This window comes from Scophthalmus maximus, chromosome 7 (assembly GCF_022379125.1).
Source record: "Scophthalmus maximus strain ysfricsl-2021 chromosome 7, ASM2237912v1, whole genome shotgun sequence".
Classification (NCBI taxonomy): domain Eukaryota; kingdom Metazoa; phylum Chordata; class Actinopteri; order Pleuronectiformes; family Scophthalmidae; genus Scophthalmus; species Scophthalmus maximus.
The window spans coordinates 3,558,413-3,579,153 of record NC_061521.1 but is presented as its reverse complement, the minus strand read 5'-3'; the positions used below and the strand labels follow the sequence as shown (position 1 = coordinate 3,579,153).

At 40.6% G+C, this 20,741-nt stretch overlaps 2 protein-coding genes across 3 annotated transcripts in view; both read right to left on the bottom strand.

The window, feature by feature from the left end:
- Positions 1–805: 805 nt before the first annotated feature.
- On the bottom strand, positions 806–6,953 carry rnf141 (ring finger protein 141). The gene is made up of 6 exons (XM_035643209.2): positions 6,849–6,953; positions 4,510–4,704; positions 3,504–3,612; positions 2,311–2,492; positions 1,203–1,310; positions 806–1,092 (listed from the first exon to the last, which is right to left on the bottom strand). The coding sequence occupies exons 2-6, from the start codon at positions 4,644–4,646 to the stop codon at positions 942–944; spliced, it is 687 nt and encodes a 228-aa protein (XP_035499102.1). The 5' UTR covers positions 4,647–4,704; positions 6,849–6,953; the 3' UTR covers positions 806–941.
- A 2,170-nt stretch (positions 6,954–9,123) lies between these two features.
- The window catches only part of LOC118315933 (alpha-1,3-mannosyl-glycoprotein 4-beta-N-acetylglucosaminyltransferase C-like), a 39,725-nt gene continuing 28,107 nt past the window's right edge, over positions 9,124–20,741 (bottom strand). For both annotated transcript variants that reach the window (XM_035643627.2, XM_035643626.2), the window contains exons 3-5: positions 10,932–11,074; positions 10,646–10,793; positions 9,124–10,537 (exon numbers count right to left, since the gene is read on the bottom strand). In XM_035643627.2, the coding sequence (XP_035499520.1) occupies positions 9,369–10,537; positions 10,646–10,793; positions 10,932–11,060 (1,446 nt within the window). In that variant the 5' untranslated portion in view covers positions 11,061–11,074 and the 3' untranslated portion in view covers positions 9,124–9,368. The remainder of the gene's footprint in view (positions 10,538–10,645; positions 10,794–10,931; positions 11,075–20,741) is intronic.

Genomic DNA, 20,741 nt, shown 5'->3' with positions numbered 1-20,741 from the left:
TCACCTCTTTGGTCTCATCTTCTGACCCAATTATATTAACACGAAAGGCAACTTCACCTCAGATCAGCTCTCATATCTTAAAGTATCTGGTTTGTCCCATCACAATTCTTCTGTAGTACTTTGAGAGTTGTGCTTATCGTAGTTATTCTATGTGTACAAGATTATAATTATTCATAGCATACTACAAATACTGAGTTTTCACTTCAGACAACATATTTACACACATTTTCACCTCTACAATATGTGGGTTACAAGATGCAAATTAGGGTTTCACCAACACTTTATTTTATGGATGCCATATTTTCCAGGTAATTTCCTAGAAACGTTTCTCGTAATTTCCCACAATTTAGTTGAAAACAAAATGTCCTAGTTTTGAAAAACTACTTTGTTTTTTGTGAGCAAGTTAAAAATTGTTCGTAAACAGATGTTCTCCATCTCAGTTTCCTAGGTAATTAGTTAATGTCAATGTAATTGATGTTTGTCCTACATATTTAGTGAATTGCAACCTTGTGTGTTGACTCATACATATTTTTTACCTAATTTTAATGGACCAGGTCTGTGATTAAATGTGGTATATTTTATACTCTTTCTACATTTCTCTAATAAGTATCAACTTGTGTAGGCCACTGTTGAAGCATTCTGGTAATTTGTGGTTAAATAGAAACCAATTTTTTTCTTTAAATTGAGGAAGGTTTCCAGGAAATCAGCTGGAAGAAAAGGGAAATTTAGAATGAAACGTAACCTTGTTCATGTTCCAAACCTGTCACTGAGAAGATTAGAAAAGCTTGGTGGCTTTGTCTGCTTCATTAGCTTTTTAAGAAAAGAAGAAAAAAAAGAAAAAATCTCCTCCTCAGTGAAAAGTGCCATTTTGTATCCCAAAGTCTACTTGTAACGGGTCGACTCCCCTAATCTGCCATCACGTTGTCTCGGTGTGCTATGTGTTAAGGCCTGTGTGGGTGGCCCGCCTCATCGGCCAAGTTGAGGATGTAGCCGGCTATGTCGTCCCCTGTGGGGAAGTCAGACATTACCCACGATTCATTGGCAGCGGTCACCTGCAGGCGGCATATCGGGCAGTTTCGGCTCTGCCCACTCCTGCACACACAGGGTTAACAGTTTGCGTTATCGTGAGAAACTAACACTTTTGGGAGAAATGATTTACAAAATTAGAAATGAATTGTTGAAACTTTTTTCTATCATCTTACCATTTATCGATGCACTTCTGACAGAAGCTGTGCGCACAGGGCAGGATGAGGTCGGCCTTTCCGTCCATGCAGATACAGCACTCCTCCTCATCGGTCAGCTGCTTCACTCTGTATGGAAACACAAACAATTCGATCAGAGGCGGAAGGTGGTTTTTTTTCACTTCTTCGAAGCGGTCGATGACTTATTTCGGAATGTAATACTTTAGGTTGGATGGATTTCGATGCCTTGCTAGGCTGGGGATTTGTGAGAGAAATATGTCATAAAAATGTATGAGACGTGATATCTACTCGCCCTGCCCAAAGCTCCTCCTGTGGATCTGAGAAAAACAATTATTTGACTTAAAATTTAAAAGTAAAAGAAACAAAAAACATAAACTGCTGCAGCTTGAAAAGGGCCAAAAAAACACAAAACATCAGCGAAGACTAAAATATTTAAGTAGTTTTTAATAATCTGAAGTTTGTCATTGTGAGCGACCCGTGTCACATTACACTTGGTCATTTAATCAATAAATATATTAACTAGAATCATTAAAAGGTTCGTTCTTTTTGTACAGAATATATGATTTGTGTTCAGGCTACTGTAGTGCACTACTATAATCATGTCATTTTGTTTATCGTTTTCTTAGTCAATAAAATTGTATCCCAAAACTAAGGTGGACTTGGTTGTCGTTTCTTGAAGACGTTGAACCTTCATCCAAGAGGCTTCTTCAGTTCATACTGAAGGTGATGGTGTCAGTGCACTGTGCAACACTATTCACTAGACTTCCTGGGATCCACAGAAAACAACAACAAGCCCCTGGTTCAAACCCGTAAAGAGCCTTTGTAGAGTAGGACATGCATTCAACATCTTAGGTCTTAAAGGTGACATTATGTTCATATTCAGGTTCATACATTTAATTTGGGTTACCACTTGAAAAGGTTTACATGCTGTAATGTTCAGAAAAGGCATCAGTGTTCTCATACTGCCCATTCCTGTATCTCCTCTTTTCACCCTTTGTCTAAAACGCCTGGATTTATTTTAGCCCGCCTCCAGATAAACCCCCAGTCTGCTCTGATTGGCCAGCTGGCCCAGACTGTTGTGATTGGTCACCGAATTTCAAGAACTGACCTTCCCATCCACATGCTGGCCTGGCAGGAGTCTGTGGAGGGGAGCTGTGCAGACGGGCCCTCGGTGGCGCCCTCTGCAGACAGCACCTCGGCGGCCTGACTGGTGACGTCGCGGTACAGCTGGATGAACTGGTACAGGTTCATGATCCGGGATGCTTCCACCGTACCAGTCTCCTTGTTGATCTGGGGAGGGGGGCGTCAAAGGGGATCACGTGAATCCTCAGTTCTCATCCGTTCAGTCTCAATGCTACACTGCCCTTAAACAGCTGGGCTCAACCGAATGCATGCTTCTAACACACGCAGGTGTTTATGTAACACATTTGTTGACTAAAAGCTGCTATCTGAATGCATAATAGGATAGGTTCCCCATTTTCTCCATTTTACTTGCTGTAGTCCCTCCCCCCCCCCTGACTTATTGTTAGAACATAGAAAATGGACCTTTCCATTAAAGGGTTAGGGTTTAGCCAATGAAGAAACCTACTGACTTACAAGTACCACATACCGAGAGAAAGAATTACTGTAGATAAATATTTGACTTATAGCTACTGTGTGTAATATTTAGAAGAACTTATTCACAGAAGTTGAATACATTGTCCATAACTATGTGTTCATATATGTATAATCACCGATGTTATTTCCGTCAACTCTGAATGAGTTAAATATAGTTACATGAGGTGGACCCGACCTTTGTGTAAGTCCCCATGTTTGCTAGGTCGTGTTGAATACGTCGCATTGGCGTTGAATGTTCAGCGCTGCCAGAAACCGGAAATGTAATCAGCGGTGCGCCACCATAAAGTGTCCCCTGTCGGTTTCGGTTTGCAACTTTACCACCAGATGCAGCCAGAAAATTACAAAAATTACACACTGGGGCTTTAACAACGTGATAAACCGTGTTATCGATTGGGGCTGGAGGAGCGAGTGAATGAATGAGAGGTACAGATAAATGAATAAATGTGTAGATACGTTCAAACCAAACAGTTCAAAACATTCACTTTTACTTGTTGTTCCTTTTCCTGAAAAGGATATGGGCCTGATAGTGGTCCTTCTCCAAGATGATTCATTTGTCTAACTCTATAATTTGTGGGTGTATGGTTTCAAAGACATCCTTGTCTTTCATAATGTCAAAATTTGTGGACAGACGCCAAGGTTGGCATGTGTGTGTGTGCGTGTGTGAAAAAGGACATTTGGTCTCACCTTGGTACAGACGATCCTGACAGCCACCTTCCACAAGGCTGTGGCATCGGATCCTGGCTGCACCTCGAACAGCAGGTGCTTCTGCTGTCCAGCAGCCAGCTTGGCCGTACTGACAGAGATCCAGCAGAGAGGAGAGGCTATGTTCAAAATTTTTAATTCATTCATGGCCATGCTGAATGTTAGATTTTTTTAAAAAAGACGAAAAAAATCAAACCTAAAACAGTGTTTTCAACTCAACTGCTGTTTGCTTGTGTTTGGCTGCTGGCACACACATACAGAATGCAAAGGATTGGAAATGTACTGTGTGTGTACTGTACTGTGTACTTCACAGTGTATTGTCAAATGAGCCAGATCCTGTTTCTGCAGATCAGCGCTGGACACAAAGTAGATTCAGAAAGGATTCAGACCACTACACTTTTTGCACAATTTATACTCAATATTTACTCTTAAATGAATAAAATTGCCATTTTGCCCATAAATCTACACTAAATAATGATGAAAGGAAAACATGTTTTTAAACACTTTTTTGCAAATCAATTTACAATTGAACCTACCAGACAGATGTTTTTTGGGAAACAACTAAGATTAGCTCATTTTAAACCAGATTATCCTGCATCCATATTACTGTCTCTGAGCTCATGTGAGTTCAAATTGTACTAGCAGAAGCTGGGCCTGATGGGCCTTGGGAATAAAATGGGCCAAATCCTGAATAATGAATAGTGCTGCGGTTCTGCAGAACAACCTAAACTACAAAAGAAAAATCCTCAAAAACATTCCGGTCCAGGCGTTCTGGTATCCATTGTGAAGTGAGTGACGTCACATCCTTCAGTCTTCACATTCTTCTCAGTTAAAAAAATAAAGTCAAGAAATCTATTCATGCCACTGACCCTCCACTACCTTAAAAATGTATATTTACAATCATTGAACATCTATTCTTCCTACTGGACATTTCCTTTCCCCTGTATAGAACAGTTACAGTATGCGTCCACAACAGGCTCCGACTTACACGTCGTTGAGCTCGGCCACTCGAGCCAGGAACTCCTCGTAGGTGACGTAGCCGCTGTCACGCACCAGGCCGACGTGTTTCACCAGCTTCTCAGGCAGACGGGTCATCACCGCCTGACCTGAGATCTGCTGGCCCATCCCAGCAGCAGCAGCACTTACAACGCAGCAAAGGCAGGAGACCGCACCTCATTCAGTTCTGCAGGGCAAAGGGGGAAATAAACAGATTGTGGAGGGTTTTTACAACCTAGATTGGACTATTTAGTCATGATTACCTTTGTTTATACATGCACACAAGTTGCACTAGTTCAGTGTTATGCCTCACTGCATTTTCTGTCTCACTTGTACTTTGTACAATGTCAATGAAGTTGAATTTGTTAGTCTGAGTTCAGTTGCTAAAGTCTTGTATAGGGATATATATATATATTAACGATTATTATTTTCATAATCGATTAATCTGGTGATCATTTTCTCAATTAATCGATTAGTTGTTTGGTCCAGAAAATGTCATATAATAGTGAAATATGTAAATCTTGTTTCACAAAACCATAAGATGATGTTTTGGTTTTGTCCACACACCAAAGACATTCAGTTTACTGTCATAGACGGGCAAAGAAACCAAAAAATATTAACAGTTAAGAAGCTGAAATCAGAGAATTTTGATTTTTTTCTGATTAATCTGTATTTAAAATAGTTGGTGATTAATTTAGTAATCAATTACTAATAAATTAATCGATTAACTGTTGCAGCTCTAGTCTTGTAGAATCACCTTATTGTTTCAAGGGGTCATGACGGCCAGTTTCATTAAAGTATGAAAGCATATATGGGACATTGCGTGTGAGTGATAATAACTAGAGCCCGACCGATAAAAATAGGTTGGCCGATAATATCGTCCGATATCAGCCTTTCACAGACATCACAACGGATTTGAGCCTTTAAATGTGCATTTATTTTTACATTTGATGTTAAAATAATATTTGTATTCTCAATTTATAGTTATTTTTTATCATAAATAACAATTTATAGTTATTTATGATAAAGTTTATGGATAAACTAAAAAATCAAGCCTCAATTACATGTCTTTGTCATAAAGGTTTGATAACAACATCTTAGGAATCATTGGCAGATTAAAATATATATATATATATATATATATATATATATATATATATATATATATATATATATATCGGCCGATGTATCGGTATCGGGAATCTTGTACTCCCTAATATCGATATCGGCATCAGCCCCCAAAAAATCCATATCAGTCGGGCTCTAATAATAACAATAGTAGTGGAAAATCATCAACTTGACGGTAAAAGCCATGCTGATTTCTGTTCAGGTCTGACAGGAGGGTAACCCGAAACGGGGTTTTCTGCATATGTCTGAGATTCCTCTCCAATCTCCACATTTGTTCAGAGTGGTTATCGGACCTGTCTGTCAGCTCCAACCAAGACCCAGTCGTTCTCCTCTGACCTCTCTCTGGTCAGCAGGGATGTTGAGGAAAACAGGATGTTTGTTTTGCGTTTGTCATGCTCCTCTGAGGAAACTCCACAGAGACGGTTGTCCATACCTTTGCTGTGGTCAATGATTCACTGATCAGAGTATACACCCCCCCCCATTCTGATGTTTGATGGGGAAACTAACTGAACCTGCTCTGTAGCTGTAGATGATAGGATGCATTTCATGCTGCCACATGAAAACAACAAACAGGTGCAGCTAATGCTCCGAATGAGCGCATGTGCAACACGGTAGATGCTAACTAACAGTAAGTTACCTGTACAATATGAGTTTGTGAAAGTGAAAATATTACTCAGTCATTTGGTAACCGGAAGTAAACAAACCGTGTCACGTGGACTTGAACACACACACAGACACACGTCTCCTGTTAGCAGCGACGTTTTTGTACAGTGGCGAGGCATCCGTTAAAAAAAAAAACAATAAAAAATAAATAAATTTAAAAACCGACGCGAGGTTTCAAGTCACAGGAAACGCACGTGAACTGAATCAACCCTAATTATTACCATTATATAACCAGGTCCAACAGGAAGCTAACGGTGCGGGACGCGACCCAACTTACCCGCGACTTCGGGGCTTTGAGAGGGAGGGAGAGAGAGAAGACATCATTTCAATAAAAAGCACAACCGCGCCCCGGTTACTCGAGGTAAACATTGGCTCTGCCATGGTGACAGCCACACAAGCCGTTCGCTAACCAGGCAAAGCGCCACTCGGCGAGCCGCGGGCGACGGCGGGGTGTGGACGAGCGCCCACGGCCGCAGGAAGACGAGGAAACGACTGAGGCGATACTGTGGCCAAGTGACAGAAAGAAAAAGAAAAACTTACCAGACTGTCAACACCGGAGGCAGAAGTTCGCCGCTAGCTGCGAGGTTAGCTCAGCTGCTGCGCGGTGTTGACGGCACGCGCAGTCGCTGTTTGATGACGTTCGGGTTGCGTCACTTGACCATGTAATCTAGAGACGTTGTAAACCCAAACAGACAGAAAAAAGAATTTCTGTTTGGAGGGACATGTCCCTATGAATCTAAAAGTTATTACTTATATTTGACTGCAAATCCCTCATACTATATTGTTGTATGTATCCAATGAACCACTGCACATTTTAGCCTCCTTTTCACAAGAAATTACTCTTTTTTTTACAGTCTTTTGTATAGTCCCTTCTACTTCTATTGTATATATTTTTTGCCCTTTGACTCTTGCTGCTGCTGTAACAAGTGCATTATAATGTGGGATTAATAAAGTCTTATCTTATCTTTTTCATATGTCCACCTTGTATAGTGTGTCCTGGTGAGCGCCTGTCTCTGCTCGAGTGTATGGACAAAAGGCGTGGTGTGTGTTTGTGCATGTTACTGTGATTGCCATTACAAAAGGGTCAAAAAAAATCTTCCGCAAAATGTTCCAAAATGTTAAATGAACATTGGTGTTATTAAGTTGGTTGAAAGATGATAGGTAGGTAGATAGATAGTTGTTACGGCAGCGGGTATCAGTCAAAAATATAGAAAATATACAATGGTAAAAATGTAAGAATCGCAAAAATATAGAAGAATAAGGAATATACCTCAAAATACAAACTGATTTTATATATATATATATATATATATATATATATATAAGCTACTGTTTCTCTGTAAGCACAAACTTACTGTCATATGTAAAATTATATCTCCCTTCGGATACACTCTTAAAACTGCTTATGAATCACGTTTATTCTTGAATGAATTAAAAGGTGTGAATTGATGTTGGCATACTAATAAACCGTACAGGAAAAACTAGCTCCAAGGCAAATTTGTGGTTTGGGGAGAATATAAATACAATTAACTTTTCCTGACACGAGGGGCGCCACCCAAAAAGATCTGTGTGCCTGCTCATCCCACAATGTAAATATCAGTGTTTGCTCTGATCCTAGTTCAGAGTGACAGAGAAAAAGAATTTAGAACTGAACAGGTTTCAAGTTTCAATGTGAATTCAAGTTAAATAAAGTTCATTAAAGTCAAGATAGCCCCTAACTGGTGTTGTAAAGTGTAATAAATGTTTTGAAATGAGTGAGTTTGAATGAATATTTTTGCCAAAATAACAACGTTGATGTGTGATTAATTATTTTGATTGAGTTTAAGGTAAATTAAGCTGAGTCAATCCTCTTAATGATATTATATCTCTGTAACATTTTCTGTTCAGCTCTGACAAATCAATAAGAGCTAAGTAATTTCAGTAATTAAATTGATTTGTTAATAATCATGAGCTTTTACATTTATCACAACGGCCTGGTTGTCATTATTTAAGACATCTTCAAGTACTTTTCAAGCAGTATATGCGGTAATAATTATATGAGTTTAAAACTGTTTAATTTATTTTTTGTTGCCCCTTTGATGCAGTAATGAGGACACTTGACTACATTTCAAAAAAGTCATTGCTGAACTCTCCTCAGTTGTTCGAAAAAAAAATGTTCCCTCTGTGCCACACTGTAAATTTACCAGTAGATGGCAGCAAAGCAAAGCAAGCAATTTAAAAATGAGGCCCAGATTGTGATAGCGAATACATAAAACTCTTAGCCTGGTAGGATGCTGACACATCCAGGAGATTTGTCATTACATTGAAGAAATCCAGCAGTTTAGAAGAAAGAACAAAGATCGTAGTAAGAGGATGTTTTTCCCGATGCTGACCTCGGCGCTTAAGGGAATAATCACAGGGATTATTGCCATTACATTGCTGATTTGTAGAAGAGAGGTGTCACCTGACACAGTTGGCAATTTTCTTTTAATTTTCTTTTACCCAACTTAAGAAATGCATAACTTGTTATTACAGGACTTTTGAGGGATATTCTCCTTTTTTATCGTTATCACTTTAAGGCTTTTTCCCTTTGCTCTACCTCAGCTACTCGCAGATCCTCACTCATAACATACAGTACATCAACATAGAAATACTAATATATTGGGAATATTTTAGGGGTTAAAAAATTGGGTGTGAGTGATGATTCGAGAGGTGTGGAACTAATCTGTGTGAACCAAGAAAACATCACATTTATGAGGCAAGATCATTGTTTTTACGCTCAGATTCTGGGGAATTCCCCTTTAAAGGCTTAGAAAGAAGGAGAAATGAAACAAGCCAGGTATGAACAATTTTATATACAGATTTCTTTTGAAAATTAACACAAGTATAAAGGCTCCACATTGTACATATTGGTCATTTGAATACCACCCATTGAAAACATACAGTAGATCAATGAACAACCCAAGAAAATATGGATTGTTTTGAATTCAGTAAACAGCAGTGGTCCAAAATGAACTTTTAGTTCAACTGCATCCATCAATAACACTGCACACACAGATGATAATTAATAAGCACCCTCTGTTACTTCCTCAACTGACTCACGGGCTGCGTGGTCCATAAACTGATAGTTCTTATGATGAGCCATTCTTTTTGATTGGCAGTAACGACTATTCGTACACACTCGATGTCAAAGCCGATCTTGTGGTCCACATTGTTAACCTCAATGTTTCCGCCTTTGAACTCCCCTAATGTGATGTAGGAAGTACACTGTCTTCCCTGTTTAGTCTCAACAGACCTCTGTCCCACTTCCAGCGCTCCATGATGAAGAATGTCATTCTGCCGATCCTCTGTGCCCGTTACGATTTTAATTCTGCTTATCTTAGTTGATTTATTGAAGATTATGACAAAGAAATCTCCAGTGCAGGGAGGTTTCCCCCAGAAATATTCATCAACGATATTACTGTAGGCCTTGGTGGCGTCGTAGTTTTCGAAGACGTTGATGTTCGTGTACAGGCTGGCGGGCGGGTTGTCAGGAATGTCTATGGAGTCTTCCTCGAAGTCGTCGTCCTTCAGTTTGTTCTCCGCTCCCTTGTAGGAGGAGTAGTAGCCCATGTGCTGGAAAAGGGAGGGCTTGAAGCGGATCACATCCTTCTGCGCGAGCAGCCCCCTGAAGTGGATGAGCAGCCAGTCGCAGGGCATTTCCTGGTAGAACATGAGGAGGAAATGGGCCAGACGTGGCAGGTCTCGGGAGTGGTACAGCTTCCCGATGTAGCCCAGCTTGGAGAACTCCAGCATTACCCAGTAGGAGCCTTCTCTGGACGTGATCACCTTCTTCAGCGCCGTCAGGAAGTTCCTGGAGCAGCGCACGTCGTCCTCCAGCATCACGTAGAAGTGGGAGAGGTTCGTGCAGAAGTTGAGGAGAAAAGCGTAGTCGACGTTCTGCTTGGAGCGGAAGCGGACCCGGTCCTCCGGGTCGTTGTAGTTCCTCTTCAACCCATCCAGGGACGGGTAATACTCCTCTGGGGCCTGGATCACCAGGAGGCGTCCGGATATGATGTGGTGAGCAAACTTCCTGGTGATCTCCTGCACCAGGTTCTCGCACCAGGCCAGGTCAAAGTCCGCCAGGTGGACCACAACCACAATCTCTTTCAGTTCCTCGTAACTGGACTGGTCGAAGATGGATTTGATGGTCTCCAGAAGGTAGTTCCCCTTTTTCCTCTTGACAGATGACAAACCAATGGTGAGATACTCTGTGGACAGAAATTACTTTGGTCACTTCATCATCCCATAGAATCATGAATGTTTATTGTTGCTTCTGATGCTGTTCAGACCTCAGAAACTGACATCAGAACACGTACTTTTGCGCGGAAGAGGAATTCCTGCAAGATAGCGATACGTCACGTTAATGGTCCCAGAGAAGTTGGACAAGTCTGTGAACGTGTGGACGTATCGTTCAGTGTTGGCAGGATGCATCAGTGTCTCTCCCAGTCGTCTTTTTTCGGCCTCCTAGGATTACAAGAACGACAACAATTACAGGAAAATAACGACAACACGCGCACGCTACGCAAAATTAAAATGCAGATAGAGAGATGCATTCGAGCATCACCATATATCCTTTGATACATCTCAAAGGCGGGAACCTACCAGTACATATCCGCCATCCATGTAAAGGTTGAAAAAGAGCAGGAAGGTGATGAGGAAACCAAGGAAGGGTAACATGGATCGCTTCCTGAAACACCTCATCTTGTCCACGGACTTCCATATCAGCCTCATGATCACGCCTCTCGCTGCAGGAAATCAGAGACAAACAGGGAGGTGGTCATCGAAAGGATATTAAAAATGGATGAGAGTTTACACTCATGGTGCATTGTAATCCTTGCTGACCTTGGGGTTATGATATTGAAATGAAAGATTAGTGGTAGACTTCTGTGAATAGATAATAGAAAATAAGAACCTCATCACCTGTGTTAATCAAGAAGCTTGAATCAGTTTTGCTGATACCGAACTTAATATTTCACTGGGGAAAAATATCAGAAATCAATTTAACAACAGAAAATTCATTATTTAACTCATTTATCAAGCCACCCACCCCCCCAATCTCACTGGTTTCAGCTTCTCAAATATGAGGTAATGTATAGAATCCTGTTTAAAAGCTAATATTATTCTTTGAACTCCACTAAGATAAGTACCCTTTTTTCTGAAAACTAGTGTTTCCACATAGAGAATACTTTTGGTATTTGAAATAGATTTTCATCCAAAGGCTGGAATTACAACTTAACTGCTTTATGGTCTAATTATGTTTCCTCAAGTAAAGGATTGGAGTGCTCCTTCCTGGACCGCAGGAGACGCAGAGCAACATTAACATTCATTTGGAGTTGGAGCTGTGTTTGTGTTGAACCATTATTCACTCTCTTTAAGCTCTGTCTTTGGTCGCTTCCTGATCCCAAGGGAAATATCTGGTTCTTTGGGCCTCATACACAATACACGACTTTCAAAGTGTTGTCTTGTAGTCATGAATCATTAAAAAGAAATCGCTGCAGTTTGCAGAGTATATGACAGTGGGCTTAATGATTACAATTATAAAAACATGATCTTTCACCAGGAGGAAGCCCCACTGAGTCGGTCTAGTCTCCAAACCGCATTTTGTCACGAACAAGCACATGAGAAGTGAGACAATAAAAGCTTTCTTTTTTTTTAAACGTATCTCTTTATTGAACACACATGGTCTGGCTAATGGTTGGCAACAAAGTCTGAGCCCATAGAAATCAATAAATTAGTTTTCTTGAAAATAAAACTTGTTAAAACATTAAATCATGAATTGGAAAATAGCCTTTATAATCATAATGTTGTACATAACTTTCCATTATTACGGAAAATCTGCTGGAGTAGAAAATTAGGGCCAAAATCTTGTCACCTAAATGAGGCCTGAGTTGCTAAATGTTTGTCTCTAACAGTTTCTGTCTGCTGTTTGGTGCGGAACATGCGGTGCACGGTGGGTTTCTCGAGCTTTTCCGCTAAAATCCACTGCAACAGCTTGAAACAGAGGAGCTGCAGATCAGAAAACCAAAAGAATGAGCTGAAAGAGGCTAAAACGTTTGGTAGCCCTGAGGGGACCTGTCAAATGACTAGTCTCTGTTGGTTCATCATCACTATGAATGACTATTTTCCTATTATTCATAGTTCTTTGTAGGGTTGCAACAGTTAATCGATTAATAAAGCAGTAATCAACTGCTTAATTAATCGCCAACTATTTTGTTAATCAATGGATCTGTTCAAGTAATTTTAATGAAATAAAGGTCAAAATTAAATTCTTAAATGTGAATATTTTCTGGTTTCTTTGCTCCTTTATGACAGTAAACTAAATATCTTTGGTTCGTGGACAAAACAAAACATCATCTCGGGGGTTTGGGGAAACACGATGGAATTTTGCACCATTTTATTTATTTTATATTTTATGGACCATACAACTAATCGATTAATCGAGAAAATAATCGACAGATTAATCGATAATGACAATAATCGTTAGTTGCAGCCCTAGTTATTTGATACATTGTTGGTGTAAAAGATATTGATCACTGCAGATTTCATTCAAAAGACAATCCGTAATTGCCCTCCTGAAGTATCAAACCCGGAGCTGGGTGGACAATCATCTTTAATTGGGTTGCGATGAGGCACCCGACATGACAGATGTGGCCAACGGCACTGACACAGACAGATGTTTTCAAGGTTTATCATTGGATTGCTAATAGTGAGTCACTTTGCACGTTAATCTAGCTGCTCGCGAGGGGAGGCGTCAGTCATCTGTTCAGTCCGCGAGCAGCGGTTGTATGGATTTCAGAAATCAGTGAACGCCAGTGACATACAAACAAATGCTCGCCGCCTCGTTCGGTGTGATGTTTGCTCACAGCGCTGACGAGTCCTTATACCAGAAAGAATCACTATCTGTCCAATTTGGCATCTCATCTGACGAAATGCCCCTGGTCCCATGACTCCCTCCCTAATTCCGATACCGCGTGATATCAAAATGAAGCTTACAGTGCGAGTGACCATGAGCTCCCGTGTGACAGGGACAATATCAGCATGGGCAGCGGCACCTGCAACCAGGCACAATAACTCAATAAACAACTTATTATTCATTGTGTTTATCATGGGGGGGGGGGGGGGGGCATCTGCCGGAGAAGTAGGCCATTTTGTGTTTCCGTCTCTGTCTCTCACCTGAGAGTAAATGGAAGCACAATGACAGCTGGGAGTCGGTGTTATGAAAGCCCTCACGAAAGCGCCTCCCCACGCGCCGACATTTGAGACGGCCGCCTGCGGAATCAGATATCCAGGACGACGGAGGAATTTCTAACAAGGCGAAACAATGGCCACATGCTTTGTCCGCCAGCGAAAAATGCTGCAAAGAAATTCGATTTTTGTTTGCTTTCTCCGAGCGAATCTAAACAACAAACAGATAAACCTCGAAGAGGCCATGCGCATTTATATGGAAATGAAGGTACATCTATGAATAAATAAAAAAAAACATTTGCCGGGCCCGTTTGCTTTTGTATATATTTTATTTTTTTCCTCCTCAGAAAATGATCAGTGCGTACGCCCGGCGAGCTCATTCCTACCGAGGAAGTCATTTTAGATTAGAGCTAGTGAAATAATAACAGGTACAGAGGAATACTAATGCGTTGCAGGATTAAAAAATGTTCTATAGGAGGGTTTGTCCTCACTGGGGAACATTAATAACAGTCTCCGGGAGATTTGTCCTGTCCACTAATCTTTTGTTTTATAAATGTAAACCCCACAGAAAAAGGGGAATAAGAGCAGTACTTGATGTTAGTATAAGCCCCGGCTCTCCTGGCTTACAGGTAAATCTTCCGTTTGAAAACTAAAGGAGGTAAAATATAAGACTGCAATTTTCTCCTTCAAAAAAAATTTCTGGGATCTACATCTAATCAGGCTCAACAATAGCCTGAGGACAAATGATGTAACAGGTAAAGGGCAAATTGTCTGAAGATGTTACTGCTGTGAACTACTTTTCCTAAATTGCACAATTAGATTGCCAGCAGTCAAACACTCTCTTTAATGCATGGCTGAAAGGGTCTCGGTGTTTTCTCTCTCCTCAGACAGTCTGTCAGTCTCAAGAGTGAATCGCTGCACAGCCACATTTCTTTCAAGGCAAGCTCAAGACCCACCTTTTTAATCAAGCTTTGAATTGAAACTTGCCTCTTTTTTAACTTCTCTTTCAATTTATATTTCCGCCTTTTTACTGTTTTTATTTCATCTATATAGGCTTAATCTAATTTTTACTTCTATTGATTTATATATTTGATATACTCTCCTTTTGATAATATATTGCATTAACCCTAATACAACTTTTCTCTGTGAATTGTAATTCATTTTGTATCCTCTTGAGTTTTAGCCTTTTTTAACCCTTGCATCGTATGTTTGATCGTGAGTAGATGTGTGCATGTGTGTCTGTGTCTATCGGAGGGAGGGGGTATCTTTTTTTCTTGCATTTCATTGCATGTGAAGCACTTTGTGTTGTATTTTTTTGAATGAAAAGTGCTACATAAATAAGTTCTGATTGATTGATTGGTTCTTTCAGTTCTGTCTGGAACTGCGTTTCAGTTGGCCGTGACCTTGGCCCTCGAAGCTTGCGGCTCTTCCTTACTGGCCGCGCCAAAAGGTGTGACAAGTTTCCAGTTGTTGTTTAGGGGGGCAGTCAATGACTCGGCCCAGTCAATAACTAATAACCGAGTTATTGACTGTTAAAGTAAACGTAGATTAAAACGGTGCAGTCCCAACACGTTGCCATCCCCTGTGGAGTGGACCTCAAATATCCTGTTGGCTTTGCTCTTCACTACTCAGAGACTGTGAAGTTGTCCAGCAGAGAAACAAATGGAGCAATAGCTGATGCTTGCAGTCAACTGCTTACTAAGGACCTCTGCCAAGGAGCTTATGTGATGGGTTCGGTCTGTCTGTTTGTTTCTTAAGCAGGAGTCTTCTCCAAAAAAGGGTAATGGACGGATTGTGGACAGGGGATTCCATTTTGTGAGAATTCTTTGGAAGGATTCGTCACCTTTGCGAGATAGGGCAAAGCTTGATATATTGAGTCATATCTTCATCTATACATAACGATGGAGCCGATCCCAGCTGACATTGTGCGAGAGGCAGGGTTCAAGTTCACCAACGTATCGCAGGGCAACATACAGAGACAAACAACCATTCACACCTACGGTCAATTTAGAGTCTCCAATTTACCTAACCCCAATCTGCATGTTCTTGTTCTAAGGCGACAATTACCATTACACCACCATATAAACCGTATATCTATGTATATATATATATATATATATATATATATATATATATATATATATACATTTCCAGCCAATTATGATATGAACCTCAGGTCAGAAAATGTTGTTCAGAGGCGACAAAGACAGAAATCACAGCAGAAATACTGAATGGTAAAGGACAACGATCAGGACAAACTTTGATGTATGAAATAAGTGATTCTGCACATTCATGGATTTTGTTGTTCCTATATCCCAGTGAGTCGCAGTTGGTAATGGATTCAAGCTAGAAAGTCCGATTGTCGGAAAAGAAAATGAGTAATGCTTTAAATTCGACTTCATCCATCAGGGTGCACTTCAGCAGGGCCACTTAATCCTCATTTGTTTCAGCAACAGCGGCAAAGTCTCCACCAGTAAGAGCCTGTGGTTGTACTGGTAGGGCTCCCGAGTGGGAATGTGTGTAAGTGTATGAAATGCTGAGGCAGAATGTTGCCCGCTCAGCAAAGCAGCCACGGCTGAATAAATGGAAACGGAGAAAGATTGATGGGATACCTGTTGCTGCGGAGACAAAGCGCTGTGAGACCCGACTGAGATGAATGTACACAACAGCCGGCTCACATTATTGACTCTGTGAACACGGATGATTTAAAACCGTTAATGCATTTATTTTTTTTTAAGATCCACCGTGCAATGTTTTTTTTCCTCCACTTTTTACAGCTCCTGCTGTGTGCTTTGGAAAGAAAGATTTTCATTCCACAATACACACTTTACTCCAGGACATAAACCTGTGTGTTAAGTTTTTTCGAAACGAGGTGATTTTACATATCTCATAAAGGTGGGGATGCGGCCCAGAACCCACCACCACACCTCATTGGGATTGGTTATGAAGTTATGAAGTCATGTGTCCACGATCCATTTTGCAGTTTTTGTGTGGAGAGTCTGATAAAATGCTTCGCTGACAGAAAACTTTTTTTTAAAACATGAAGCTTCCGGTGTAAAGTCGACCAGGTGAGTCACCGTCCTGTTCGCCCTGAAATTTGGCATGAATAAAAATCAAATTCAAGCTGACCATTGGACTATGAGGAATACATTGAAATCCATTTCGGTTACAAAGCATTTTACCAGACCCAGTTTAGATTATTGGTTGACTCTTGTGGATGTACTGTCATCTGTATGAGGGACAGTATCAGTTCAGTATCATCAGAGGATACTGGGGCTGTTCCCTGTAAGTCGATGAGTTGACGTATCAGTTGAGAAGACCCTGAGTCAAGTTGCATTTTGAGTCGTCTCACCAAACCCTTTTTTACGGGTTTTTTAAGGGTCATCATGTGCCGCGCATGGTGTGGGGCCATTCATGTGGCGTGTTTATGAAAACATAAAAATACGGAAGAGAAAAAATATGAACCAGTGACTCGGGGGCAGCCATAGATGATACAAGGGTGTTGATCGAATGAATAAATGTTCTCTTAAATTCTACAGTTTGATTAAAAAACATTGGTATAAGAGTCTCTGTGGCTATGGCTCATCAGCTTAACAGGAAAGACAGGCATTTTCTTTTCTTTATGTCATTATTTTTTCTTATTGACAACTAACGGGGAGGAAAAACTTTCGGACTCCTCTACTTTGTCTGTGGCTCGAAGATACAAATGGGACCTTTTGCGGGAATATCTAATGGATTTGTTGGGGCCTTTTTTCAGCCGTAGTTCCATTATGTATTGACAGCAGCAGGACAGTGTGCGTGTTATTGATATTTGTTTTAAACTACAGTGCATATTTATGGTAATCAAAGTCCAGCGTGGCTCACTAAGTGTGCGTTTCAAGTTTTTGCGAGTGAGAGACACAGGAGCTCACACTGAGGAGTAATACACAGACAGGACGTCATCGGTCGGTTCATGGACTTTGTTGACGGCAAGAAAAATACAAAAACCCTGCCAGCTGTGTCTTTTAACATTGCCGTTGCCTTGTTCGTTTTCACCACCTCTGGTTTTGTAATTTCACTTCGGTGGACGCTAAAGTTTTCCACAACTTTTGAAACAGCCTTAAACTAAAGGTCTCTTCGCAATGTGTCACCTTGTAAAACAAATACAAACAAAGGCAACGTTCAAGAAAGTTGCAGGGACATCACTCCTCTGCAACCAGACTTACAGTATTAAAAGACCCGGTCTCCATAATCAGATAGTCTAAGCAACGTTTAAGTCAAGAGATCTTCACAGCGCCGAGATGTGCACGGGAATCCGTGCCAAGAGCTATTAATCTTTTTGTTTTTAATCCCCTCTACTTTACGAACTTCACACAGTCTTGTGGAACTCTTGTGAATATGATTTAATATACAATGAGCGTCTCAGACACTATATCCAGCTATTATTCTCCATCTCCATCCTGCCTCTGCGGGCCTCTGGCAAAGCGCTAATGTGGGTCAAAGCACTGACTATCCTCATTACAGTCGCCACCGCTGGGAACGCAAAAGCCTTTCATGTACCTCTCTGACCAGAAAGGTAAATACACTCCAGATGTAATTTACATTCACTGCAGGCCTGCTGCAGACGCTTCAGAAGTAGAGCATTATGTTTGCTTGGGGCCAAAAAAACACACAAAAAAACCCCTCCTTTAATCATGAACACTGAGCAGCGTTACTTATCATTGATGACATGATCATGATCAGTGATCACAGAGATGTGATTATTATTAAACAATGGTAATGGTAGTCAGAAATGAGAGATTAATACAGCACCATAGCATCTTAAAACTGCTTTAAAACTGAGTTTTTTTCTCAATATGTATATATTAAGTAAATAATACCAGACACATTTTTTTTTAACTTTCTATCCTACAAGTGTATACCTGTTACATACAGGAATGCTAAAATACAGTACAGTGTAAAAGTTTAAAGTCACTTTTTCAGTGTTAGTGCACATAAATGTGTGTATCTGGGGAGCGGGCCAGCCCTCAAACTGTGAAAAAAGACCACCCTGTTGTTTTTCTGTGAGCTGGCTAAACCCTACAGCCTGGCTCTGAACAACTGGTTCAGATATCTCTCCCACTCTGATGTCACAGTCGGACTCTTTTTCTTTAACCCCGCCTGCAATCTGAGAATCTCCACTTCTCTGGTGAAGGGGCGTGAAGTTTCCCACGCAATTGTGCAATCGGTTGACCAATCACAACAGACTGGGCCAGCTGGCCAATCAGAGCAGACTGGGGTTATCGGGAGGCGGGGCTAAATCAAATCCAGGCGGAGCTGCAGGAATGGGCAGTAACATAAGAGCATGTAAACCTTTTTAAATTCAATTTATGAAGCTGAATATGTGCATTATATGTCACCTTTACGGCACTGAAAGTAATAGGAGGAAGCTGTTAAAAAAGCAATACATAGTTTTTATCATTAGTTTTTTGTCAGTTCTAGTCAAATAAACTACAGCAAACAGGAAAAACACCCCCTTAAATCAGTATTTGCTCTGACAATACATAGACTGTATAGAAAAAGGGACGACATGACTGCTCCGATTGTAGAAGCCAAAACATCTGGATCGTTCCCTGGTGGCAGCCTTTAGTAAAGGTCATAAACCACGTCTCCTCCATGTTAGGGGATGGAACATGGACCAAACAAAGTCCTTTGCACATCAATGGCGATGAGAATAAAGGGCACAAAATTGTGAATAATTTGGAGGTGAATTTTGACGCTACTGACCATTCACATTGAGCTTGACGCAAATTAGCGGACAAATTATAACGCTAAGAGAGTAATGCTCCTTAAAAAGGAAGAAAAACAGACAAAATACCTAGGCACGCCCAATATTAACAGACATGAGCACTTGGTGAGTTTCACTGCTTGTCGACCTGGGTCCCCAAAAAATAAAAGCTGCGGTAACGCACAGAGAAATTCCATCACTGACGTGAAAGCTTGCATTGACTGGATACAGGTTCGAAAAAAAATATTTAGGTATGAATTAATTGCACAGGGGGAACAATGTATAGTGTGTAACAGCCTTTAAAGTCAAAGAACACATCAAATAATTTTTTCCCCAAAGAGGGTTTTTGGTATTTTAGTATATTTCTTATCACACTGATGAACATTATGCTCACACGTTAATATTTCCTTTAAGTTTGGTTTTTAATTAGTGATTTGTTGTTAAAAAAAATGGGGCATCAAAAGAATGTTTTTTTTTTGATATGCACAGCTATATTATGATTCAATTTTTTTTTAATTTGTATTGGTTGAAATGATCCGGTATAGGTCAGACTCTAATCGCCACCGGGGAAACCAATTCAAGTTTTTTTTTGTTGGTTGATTAATTGGCTTTGCAGCCAGATGTTTTGATGAATGTGTACATTATTCATAACTGCTGTCCTTCTTCCTTGGGGTAGAGCCGCAATTTATCCAAAGCTCGTGGGATGTGATTGAAGGCTCCTAAACTGACCCTGTGGTGAAATGATTTTGTAAACTGCAGCTGCTGTTCGCATGAAGAACAATGGACTTTGAACTTCATCTTTGGAGACGCTAAAAAATGGTTAAAAGGGATTTGAGAAAAATACCATTGAAAATGTCTTCTTCAGGGCTTGTGTTTGACATTCAGTGTGCACACCGCCACGGCGGCGCCACCTCTGGCTCATTTCCCAGCCGCCTCTAAGCTTCCTGTAATATGAAAACGTAGGGCTGTTACGGTCACAGCGAAATCCATACGCGGCGCAGAATATTAATGACGAGAGAGTGCTCTCCGGACAAAAAAAAAGAAGCAATTTATCCCATAAAATGGCTACTTAGTGCCTTTAATGAGATGCCATTTTAATAGGCCTATGTGTTGAACAACAAGGCCATCTGGTTAACACTATTGTTCATCTTGCCTGCTGACATCCAGGCAGTGGTATGAACCCAGAGACACCAGAGTGGGCTGGTGTGTGTGTGTGTGTGTGTGTGTGTGTGTGTGAGAGAGAGAGAGAGAGAGAGAGAGAGAGAGAGAGCAGGAGAACGGGTGGTGAAAAGGAGAGCAAACAATAATTCTGTTTTGATTTAGCAAAATCAACCTCAGACATTTTTTTTTTTTTTTTTTTAATTAAAATTATGGCAAACATTCTGTGCTATTACTGGCAACTGCAACATTAAGGAAGAATCTGGGGGAGAGATCTTTAAATCAAACAAAGACGAGGAGATGTGGTCAGCTTCACTACCACG

Excerpts from the sequence above, each read along its gene's own strand:
- rnf141 (XM_035643209.2), bottom strand. The coding sequence starts at position 4,646 with ATGGGCCAGCAGATCTCAGGTCAGGCGGTGATGACCCGTCTGCCTGAG. Across the intron at positions 3,613-4,509 it reads GTGGCCGAGCTCAACGACGT|TACGGCCAAGCTGGCTGCTG; the intron begins GTAAGTCGGAGC and ends GATCTCTGTCAG. Across the intron at positions 2,493-3,503 it reads TCAGGATCGTCTGTACCAAG|ATCAACAAGGAGACTGGTAC; the intron begins GTGAGACCAAAT and ends CCCCCTCCCCAG.